This window comes from Buceros rhinoceros, unplaced genomic scaffold, assembly GCF_000710305.1.
Source record: "Buceros rhinoceros silvestris isolate BGI_N320 unplaced genomic scaffold, ASM71030v1 scaffold17354, whole genome shotgun sequence".
Classification (NCBI taxonomy): Eukaryota; Metazoa; Chordata; class Aves; order Bucerotiformes; family Bucerotidae; genus Buceros; species Buceros rhinoceros.
Genome location: NW_010409066.1, coordinates 76,730 through 87,652, shown reverse-complemented (window position 1 = coordinate 87,652; position 10,923 = coordinate 76,730). Strand labels below are relative to the sequence as shown.

Genomic DNA, 10,923 nt, shown 5'->3' with positions numbered 1-10,923 from the left:
GGTGAAACGCGCCCGCCGTGCGGGTGTTCGGTCCCCTCGGCAGCGCGCTCCAGGAACAGCCCAGCCCGGGTCGCGCAGCTGAGGCTCCGCCAGAAAGCGGTTGGTAGCCACTGTTGTCCATCACCGCAGCCGGGGAAAGCGGCTGGCGGGGGACAAAAGCAAAGCGTGTTTCCGAATTTGGTAACGTTTAACCATGTGCTTGGTTAGAGCTGTTTGGATTTGAGGTGGTGAAAACAAGGCACGGTTCCTGTTTGCCCCTTGTTACCTGGAAAAGTTTTGGTTGTCATAAGCATCGTGTTGATAGAATGCCTGTCTCCATTTCTGTAAATTATTTTTCAGGCGTTTGGGGTTTTTTTTCCCTGCTTGAAACTGATTTTGCCAATCTCAACATTCAAGAGTAGCTCCGTTGTAGCAAACATGTCATGGTACATAAGACAACTTGCTTGGATTGAAAAAGACATAATAATTTTAGATTTGTAGAAATTCATAAGCCACATATACATAATTACTTATTTTAAGCCCTCGCTATTAAAAAAATTATTTTCTTTTTGCGTATAATTGCTTATTCTTTCTGCAGCTTTAGAATCTTAGTAGTAGCTTGTGCTTTGAAATGTTATGTGGCATCCGTAATTTTTCATTGTGTCCTGCGTTGGCTGTGCTTTTGTTAGTAGTTTTATTTTATTCTAGGTAACTTTTATAGTTCTTTTTTACAGTCTCTGTAGGCTCTCTCTGTTCTTGTTGGGTGTTGGTTTTGTTTGGGTTTTTTTTTTTTTAAAGTCATGTCTGTCACCTTATGTTCATCCTTGTAGGGACATTTTAACTCCTCAAAGGGTGGTGTTTGTTTTGCAGAGTCTGATTCTGGATCTGAATCTGATTCCGATCAGGAGAATGCTGGCTCTGGTAGTAATGCTTCTGGAAGTGACAGTGACCAGGATGATGACAGAGAGGCAGTAAAACCAAGTAATAAGGAGTTATTTGGAGACGATAGTGAGGATGAAGGGGCATCCCATCATACAGGGAGTGATAACCACTCTGAAAGATCCTACAATCGCTCTGAAGCTTCAGGACACTCTGAGCATGAAGATAACGATCAGTCAGATGGGGACCAGCACAGTGTTTCAGAAGCTGCTCACGATGATGAGGAGGATGATCGCGGGCACGGGTCAGATGAAGGCAGTCATCATTCAGAGGGAGATGGTTCTGAAAAAGCACATTCAGAGGATGAAAAATGGGGCAAGGAGGACAAAAGTGATCAGTCCGACGATGAGGAGAGACAGCAGAACTCTGATGAAGAAGAGAGACAGCAGAACTCTGACGATGAGGAGAAAGTGCAGAACTCTGATGAAGATGAAAGGCCGCAGATATCTGATGATGAGGAAAGACTCCAGAACTCAGATGAGGAGAAAATGCAGAACTCTGATGATGAGGAGAGGCCACAGGCCTCAGATGAGGAGAAGATGCAGAACTCGGATGATGATGAAAGGGCCCAGCATTCTGACGAGGAGAAGATGCAGAACTCTGACGATGACGAAAGGGCCCAGCACTCTGATGAGGAGGACCAAGAGCATAAATCTGGTAGGACTGAATGCAGTAGTAATGATTTGCTTCTCGTTTGATCTCTCTCTATTGTTTTGTTTGTATTGGCCTGAAAAGATTCAGACTTCAGTCTAAAGGGTTTAGTCATGTAGCTTTCCTATAATTGTCTTTGTAATTTTTTTTTATGCAGCACTTTTAAATTCCTTTTCATCTGAATCAACTTATTAATACCAAGGAATTTTAAAATATGTGGAACAAAATTTTTAATTTGCTGAGAATAATTATGCTCCTTAGTAGAGTCTGCAAGGGGCAGCGATAGTGAAGATGAAGTTCTGCGAATGAAGCGAAAGAAACCAATTGCATCGGATTCAGAAGCGGACAGTGACACAGAAGGGCAGAAAGGTAAATGGTGTTTTGTAGGTTTTGTTTCATTAATCCTCACCTTAAGCACGCCGTTCATCTGCTGGAGAACTTGGTAAAATTGGTAGCGCTTTGTGTGCGGTGTAACCGTAATGCTGTGGAAATAACAAAACAGCACAGGAAGAATCCTGTGTGGGGAAGAATGCGCGGCGGTTCTGCTGATTGTCTCCACTAGCTCTGTCAGCTTTTCTGTTTCCTTCATGAAAGAGCTTTTCTCTTGGAATGTTGTTTCACACATTTTTACTGAAAGATGTTAAGATGTTAAGGTGCCTCTAAAATCAGAGCAGTCCGGAGAACCTCTACTGTTTTTTGTCATTGTTAGCTGGCTGACAAAGTGGTGTTGACTCTTCTGAGAATTAAAACCTCCAAAATGCATGATGAAATTGCTCCTCTCATATAGTTAAGATGTTTACTTGGGTAAAGGATGATCTTACACTCTTAATTTTTCTGTTGCAATTTTCCAACTAGATTTTCTTATTTAATAGAGCCTTTCCACGAAAACATACCTGAGTCCTTAACTTAATACATGGGAAAACCTGCTTCTCGGGAGAAGAGAATATTGTGTGCTTCATAAACATTTGCAGTTTTTAACCTTTTTAGGTGACTTTGAGTCGTAGTAAAAGTGAAGGATGTGTTAATCTTTTTTTCTGTGAGTGTGCTTGCATGTAGGGGTGTGTGTGTGCATGTATGTGTATTTTAAAATAGACGTTTTTCTGCTAAAGAGCATGCAGACGTCATGGATCTGTTTGGAGGTGCAGATGACATTTCCTCAGGGAGCGATGGGGAAGACAAGCCACCGACTCCAGGACAGCCCATTGTGAGTAGACTTGACTTTTGAAATACTTAGTGTGCCACTGCACTCTGAAATGTAGAACACCGATTGATTTGGTTTGGTAATGTTTTAGTGAAGAAAAGAGTAACAGCCTTAGGTAAGCGTTACAGACAATTTTGCCCTAGCTTAAAGAATTACTGAAGTTTTATAGGTAGCAATATCAGATGGATTCATTTACCTGCCTTCTCCCACCCCGGTCCACTCTTTGTACTTGAAATAAATATGATGAGTAGTTTTGATTTTCCTCAAGTGAAATACAAAGTCATAGCTGTCTTTGGTACCTTAGTACAGCTACTTGACAAGTATTTTCCTTTTGGGTCTTGATGATAATGCATAAAAATATTTCTATCTGTGAAAAGTTGTCCACCATTTACTCTCCATTACTTCGCTGAAAACTGTGTCAGCTCCCGTGTTGTTTCATTACTGTCCTTGGTCTCTCGAGTTTGCACTGGTATTTGAAATCACTTTGTCACATATGAAAATGCTGAATTAATTGCTTTCACTGAAAATGTGTGAGTTCTTCTACCCAAAGCTTCCTGATTTCTTTTTCCTCAAGTGAAATACAAAGTCATAGCTGTCTTTGGTACCTTAGTACAGCTACTTCACAAGTATTTTCCTTTTGGGTCTTGATGATAATGCATAAAAATATTTCTATCTATCTGTGAAAAGTTGTCCACCATTTACTCTCCATTACTTCGCTGAAAACTCTGTCAGCTCCCGTGTTGTTTCATTACTGTCCTCGGTCTCTCGAGTTTGCACTGGTATTTGAAATCACTTTGTCACATATGAAAATGCTGAATTAATTGCTTTCACTGAAAATGTGTGAGTTCTTCTACCCAAAGCTTCCTGATTTCTCTCTGTCCATGTGGATGACGCTTTTTTAAGCAAAATGTAAGTGCGTATTGGAGCCACATCAGCCAGGCAGACTTTTCTTCGCTTATGCTCCTGTTCTCCTTTTTCATCAGGATGAGAATGGACTGAGTCAAGAGCAGCAAGAAGAAGAGCCTATTCCAGAGACTAGAATAGAGGTAGAAATACCAAAAGTAAACACAGACTTGGGTAACGATTTGTATTTTGTGAAGCTGCCCAACTTCCTTAGCGTGGAGCCCAGGTAATTAGACATGAAGTACGTGATTGATCAGGCTTCTCAGTGTTTCCCTATTTGCTTTTGGTTTAGTAAAACTATTAAATGTGGCTGTATTTAAAATGCTTGATGTGAAGATGCACACATCTGGTTGTGATCAGTCACTAGTTATATCTATGGTTGTTATTTAATCAAGTGCTGAGTAATTTTCAGCTGAGTAATTTAGTTTCAGCTGGTTTGAATAAATTTTGTCTTTAAAAACCAAGCAAAAATACAGTTTACTTGAAAGCATGTGCTATCAGTTGGATTTTAAACACACCTCAAAGATGCAGAAGCCAAATGCACAGGATTTTTATGCACATTTGAGTGATAAAAATAATAATTTTGAATTTTAGAATAAGTTCTTTTTCACTTGTGTGTGCTAAACATACTGTTTAACTAGAAGACTGTGTTATAATTTATTGCAGACCTTTTGATCCCCAGTATTATGAAGATGAATTTGAAGATGAGGAGATGCTTGATGAAGAGGGTAGAACTAGGTTAAAACTCAAGGTAAAATGTTAATTTTCCTTTTTTCTTTTACACTCATATAGCCACATTTCTTCAAAGTTTATTTCAGGTGTTTTAGAATGGTGATTTGAGTTATGGCTCTGACTATGAAAGTTTGGAGTAGCTCAGCACTGAGGAAAGTGAATCCTTTTTAGTAACAGATTTTTAAAAAGCTTGACAGCGTTTCACCTATAAAAGCGATAGTTTTCACCTCCAGTTCTTTGCATCACGCAGCAAATTAGCTAGCCTTTCTCACTGTAATTCTTGACCTGTATAGAGTATATTTTACCACAATATTCCTTACTGTGAGTTAGAAAAAGTGTTTTGTTCTTTTTTCCCCACAGGTAGAAAACACAATACGATGGCGAATGCGACGAGATGAGGAAGGGAATGAGATCAGAGAAAGTAATGCACGGATAGTCAAGTGGTCCGATGGAAGGTTAGTTTGGACCTTTTCCCGTTGAAGGAATACTGCTGTGCTTACAGCATACAGAATTAGAAAGTCAACAAACTGATGTTAGTTTTGCACAGCAGAAGTTATTTTAGTCTCAGTGCTTTGAAAATTTTATGCTCTGCTTAGTTTGGATTGAAAAATAATTATTGGCTATATATAAAAAGGAAACAGGAAGGCTTCTTCCATTCATAAATGAGGCAAAAAGTAGACTGTAGTGTCTTTATCAAAAACCTGATATGTGAATCTCTTTTAAGCATGTCTCTCCACTTGGGCAATGAAGTCTTTGACGTGTACAAGGCGCCACTGCAGGGAGATCACAACCATTTGTTTATCAGACAAGGGACAGGTCTGCAAGGACAGGCTGTTTTCAAGACAAAGTTAACCTTCAGGTAAACCTGCTATTCTATATCAAATGTTGATGCTACTTTTGCAGTTAAGTGTTGTAATTAGTATATAAAGAGTGGAGGTACCAGTTCATAAATCCTCAGAGCTTCGCTGTCCAGTAAGAATGTGCTATTTTTCAAAGTCAGTATTTCGGTAAGATTTTTCCTAAATTAGGGATTGCCGTTTCAAAGGTTAATCTGCCACTCATGACGATATGTAGGCTATGTGTGTGTTTTTAATATATACTTTTAATTTGCATTTTTAAGTGGAAATCCTCATCTGAGTTGGAAAGAATATTGATATTCCCTGAAATTAACCTTTCTTCTGATGCACAGTTGTTGATGTGAAATGGGAGGATGATATTTTTGGGTTGGTAATGGACTGCACATGGCTTGCTGAGAGAGGAATTTTGTCTCCAGTTACAATGCACATAACAAACAGGATGATGTTTCTACTTTTGTGCAGATGAATCTTTGAAATCTTAAGTATGCTGTTTTAATTAATTTGTCCTTTAAAACTGGATCTGTTCCTTGAAGTATTTAACCCGTAGCAATTGTTTAACAGGCCGCATTCTACAGACAGTGCCACTCACAGGAAGATGACACTATCTCTGGCTGATAGATGTTCAAAGACCCAGAAAATCCGTATTTTGCCAATGGCAGGTCGCGATCCAGAGTCTCAGCGCACAGAAATGATTAAGGTATCGTGACATGGACCTCTCCTATATGCTGATTTAATCTAAAAAATCACAACTGTAATATAGCTGAACATGTTATGACTTTATGAAAACCAGCGTATTTTGGAGTTACAGACGAGTTGTTAGCCGTGGGTGCAGTTCGCTTAGCTTTATGGATTACAAAAATCCCAGAGTGTGTGCAACCTTTACTGCTGTGAATTATTTTAAAAACTGCAGTAGAGTACAGTGTTCTCTTCAGTTGGTTTGTTTGGGGTTTTTTCCCCTCAGTCTTCCTACGTTGCTTTTTCTTTGTGCAGAAAGAAGAGGAGAGATTGAGAGCTTCCATTCGTAGAGAATCTCAGCAGCGAAGAATGCGGGAGAAGCAGCATCAGCGTGGTCTGAGTGCAAATTACTTAGAACCTGATCGCTATGATGAAGAGGATGAGGGAGATGATTCAATCAGTCTAGCAGCTATCAAAAACAGATACAAGGGTGGCATCAGAGGTAATAACAAACCTCAACTACGCGTAAGTAGGGCGTGTGTGGTTCAGAGGGATTAATTTCACAGGAGTCCTGTAAGATTGTGTTTTGCCAGTTCCTTTGATAGTTAGAGATAGTTAGAATTCCATTTGTATAAGTTTGTTTTGTTTACTCTGGAGTTAGATTCTGCCAACTTTTTGTGGGACTAGGTACAAGAATTATTTTAATATTCTCTCTTCCTCGCTGATTTCAGATAAAGATGGATATTTGTCTTTTCATTTTTCTCTGTAGAGGAACGTGCTAGAATCTACTCTTCTGACAGTGATGAAGGCTCAGATGAAGATAAAACACAGAGACTACTCAAGGCAAAGAAACTTACTAGTGATGAGGTGAGAAAAGGATTTTGTTCTGAAGGTACTTGTTTTCAGTCAGGAACATTTCTCACATGAAATCTCGTTTCTAAAGCTGAGACTTGTGTAGTTTCATTTATGATGAATGTATGATGAATGAATTATTTGACTTGGCATGCTTTCCATGGTAATTAATCACCAATTCCTTATACACAGCATTAGTTCATAGACCTGAGTGATTCCCGAAGGAGGTCACTATTGTTACTGCTGATACAAAGATGGAAAAAATTATGCAGAGTTATGTAAAATGACTTTACCAAAATTATGCAAGGATTAAGAAGACTTAGTATTGGAATCCTAGTGCAGCATTGTCTCCTGTCCTCTCCTGTTCATTATGGAAATGATGGAAGCGTTTTCACATAGTATTTCTGCTCTTTTTAAAGAGAAGAGTTTAAAAACTTGAGTTAAAAACCATTAAAGTCTGCTGCTGAATAGCTGTTACCCATCGCGCAAGTATCGTCCTAAACATTAGGCCCTTACCAAGTTAACTACAGCAGTAGTGCTGTTTCCTCTTCTAAAATTGTTTCATTGTTTGTAATTTATCGCTGCTGGGTATAAGCAAGTGAATATTTGTGTGTATCGCATCTGGAGGCTTAGTTCATTTCCAGTAATGCCACTTCTTCTGATACAGCACTGCAGAGCAACCCTTCTCAAAATTGATGGATACCGTTTCTGAGATTAGAACTGTTCATCCGGTGGTAGAATTGGAACCAGGAGGTACATGGACTCTGTCCTGTATCAGCTATTTTCCCGACCCTTGCTCCTCACTGTAAAATTTGCCACTGCTTCAGTGGCAAAGAGCCATGGGATGTTTACTGTGTGCTCTGGGAAGCTGCAAGAGGGGGTCTTGGAATTGATAACTTAGCTTAATAGGTTCTTATTAATACCTCATAGGTGATGAGAGGTGTTTTTACAGTTTGATTAATCTTCCTGTCCTGTTTTACTGTAAATTATATTGTATTTTAAAGTTTATCTGTAGAATATCATGCAGAAATTTAAAAGAGGAAGTTTGAGTAGGTCAGTGTAAGCTTATGGAATATTTTTTTAAAGCTTTATATCACCATTTCCTTTAAGAAATTATTTTAACTGTTAAAATTATTTTAAGTATTGCTCTAAGATTTCTGTCAGTTAATTTCCTACAGTCATAGCTAGTGTGCTGCTCTAATAGCTGTTGAAGTGGCTAGATCCTTATTCTTGAGTTTGAGGCTTCCACAATACAACATTGCTTTCTTCTTCAAAGAGGGCTTTGCAGCGTGGCTTGCTACATGAACATATGTCAGACCTCTGTAGCCACAGCTGCTGAAATTCCACAGTTCTGCTTAAGTGACTGGTACAGGACATAGTTCTCAGTATGACATGTTCCTCTAGGATGTAAGAATTGGAAGGAGTAAGTTTGCGCTGATTTGTATTTCTGTGCTGTGCTTCCTGTACACTTCCTGGGAAGCATGTCTTATTTCCCAGCCCGCTGGATGTGCATGTTCTTGCTGTTGTGACACTACTCCTCTTATACTGTCAGCTGAGTATTTGCACTAACAGGCATTGTGATAAGAAGCAGAAGTAAAAACCAGTTTTTCTTTTAAAACATAGATTCTTTCTTTTTGTTATACATTGAGGAAAATTTAACATTTCGGAAAATATGGTGGTAATCCTGGAAACAGCCGTAGCGAGGCAGATAGACAAAACTTTTGTGACAAAAATTTTGTGAGCTCTGTTTGTGTTTGTTAGTAGAAATTAATTTGTTTATTTATAAGGCACTACTAGTTGTTAGTTCATGATACAGCAATGTCAGGACTTTGCAGTTCTGGTCTCTCAGAAGAAAAGGTCTAGACAACAGCATTTCCCTGCTGCTCGAGGAGCGATAGCCTCCATTTTAAAATTACACAGCTTCAAGGCAGTAGCGCCGTCAGGGCCACGGAGGGGTGCTAGAGCGTTGTGGAAAACCCCAGTGATGCGTGGCGACTTGCAGTCACCAGGCAGGAAGGATGGTGGTTGTAATGCGTATCTGTACATGTGAAACATGGACTTCCTTGTACCCAGCCTTGCTTTGTGTGCCGTCAGTCACCAGCGCAGCACAAACCTTTGTCCTGATAACAATTTATTACCGTTACTGAAAACGTCAGTCAGTTATTCATACACTTTATTGCCACATGGCAAGTAGTTCTACTGCTCCTGCAGTTGGTGGGGATATTCTGCTGAACAGGAGGAGTCATTTAACAGTAGCCTAGCTAGATTACAAGAGGACGCTTGTTCTGAGGAAGAAGCTGTCATCGAGATTCCCACCCCTACTAATTTCTGTTTGCTCTGCTTAAAATTCTTTCCTAACTGAGATCCTCACCTGACTAGCGTAATGTGTTAATATAGAATAAAATGCTTTGAATTAAAAATAATTCATTAGAGTTCTGAAACACGAGTAATTGATTCAAGTTCTGAAACTCAGTCTTTGCTGCTGCTTAAAATCCCAAGTAATAAAACCTGCTAACAGCTGCCCCAAAAAAAGCCCCCACTAAAGCCAACAGAAGGAAAAAGGGACGAAGTTACTTAGACCTGAGGGTATTTTTAAAGATACTGTTCTTTTTAAACAATAATTGAGTTACCTCTTGTTCTTCCTGTTAAGTGATGAGTTTTGCATTAACAACTAGTGATTGGTAGTGTGATTAAACATTTTCGTAGCATTCTGGTATAAAATGTTGTTTGGAAGGTTGATTTAAACTGAACTGGTGTAAGTGCACCTGGAATAAAAAACAATCTGTTGACTCTAGCTAAGTGCTAAAAACTGGGCATCCAGCTTATAAAAGTCGTCATGGTATTGCTTGCAACAGGTAATTAACTCCGTGATTTGGGTTCCTTTCACCAACTCTGTGAAGGCTCCTAAACTATTATATTCTGTGGACTGTAAACTGATGTTGATTCTCTGTTCTAGTAGCTTCTCATCAGGCTGTTCCTTCTATGCCGGAGCGTTTTATTTTTTTGGTTTTTTCTTCAATGAACAAACAAACGAAGTGCCTGCCCACTTCCTGAATTTATTCTTTGCTTCAGTAGCTCTAACTTAGGGAAAACAAGTGTCAATAGCCTGAAAACTTAGCAAAGCTACGCAGGCTGCCTGAAGGGAAAGCTTCTGCATGCTGAAAAACGCACTGCAAATTCAAGGAACTGCCCATGCTCTAAGACTTGCTGAGGATGATACTGCACATGCCATAAACCCAGATTACGGCGTGAATTCCTTCCATGCCACAGTTGAGTGTGGAGCAGCTATGGGTGCACGGCCACTCAGGTAAAGGGAGCTGCAGGTGTATCCTGCTCCCACTCAGGCTGGGTCAGCAACGCTGACTGAACCGAGAGTACTGACACACAGGCAGTCCTGCATCACAGTAGCACAAAATGGAAAAAATAGAACTAATAATTGGGCTTTTCTCACAAGAAAGACTTTGAGGTCTTTTTGTTCTTCTGCGTTTTTTATTTTAGCTTGAAGTACGTTGGTTTAATTTTGTCCTTTTTTGCCTTTAGGAAGGTGAACCTTCTGGAAAGAGAAAAGCAGAGGATGATGACAAAGCAAGTAAGAAGCACAAGAAATACGTGATCAGCGATGAAGAGGAAGATGATGATGATTAGAATTAAGGAAGCACAAAGTTGATTTTTTTTTATATATATATTTATGTATACATTGTACAGTCCTCTTACAGCAGAGATGTAAGTAACCATAATGGGGTTATTTTGATAAAGGAAAATTCCACTGAAGTCTGCATTTCTGGTGTGAATAAAGTTTTTTGACTTCCTTGTAATTTTTAAAATTTTTCTTATTGCAGCAATTATTGCACCTGGGGTCTCCACAGTGCTGTTTTTTGTCTTGTGTGTTACATTTCAGTTTGGCGAATTGTAGTAACTGGTTATCCAAGTGAATTAATCAGCGATTTTTACTGAATTCATGAGGAGAAACCATCCTGATCTTGACAGAATGCTTAAACGATTAGTTTGCCTGACAAGGGCCATGGTGATGTAGCTTACCATTTGTGTGGAAGGGTTGAAAGAACGTATGAGTGATACAGTGCAATTCTGTTTTTTTCCGAGATAATCCTTATTTCCTGTTGATTGTGGACAGTA

General features: G+C 39.3%; 1 protein-coding gene across 1 annotated transcript; it reads left to right on the top strand.

The window, feature by feature from the left end:
• Positions 1-849: 849 nt before the first annotated feature.
• LEO1 (Leo1, Paf1/RNA polymerase II complex component, homolog (S. cerevisiae)) lies at positions 850-10,600 on the top strand (the record flags this gene model as incomplete). The annotated part of the gene is made up of 11 exons (XM_010135119.1): positions 850-1,575; positions 1,831-1,938; positions 2,679-2,773; positions 3,754-3,899; positions 4,340-4,424; positions 4,766-4,860; positions 5,130-5,264; positions 5,824-5,959; positions 6,253-6,439; positions 6,707-6,804; positions 10,330-10,600. Coding segments are annotated over 11 exons (1,916 nt in total), but the record flags the coding sequence as incomplete, so codon positions are not given.
• Positions 10,601-10,923: the final 323 nt, after the last annotated feature.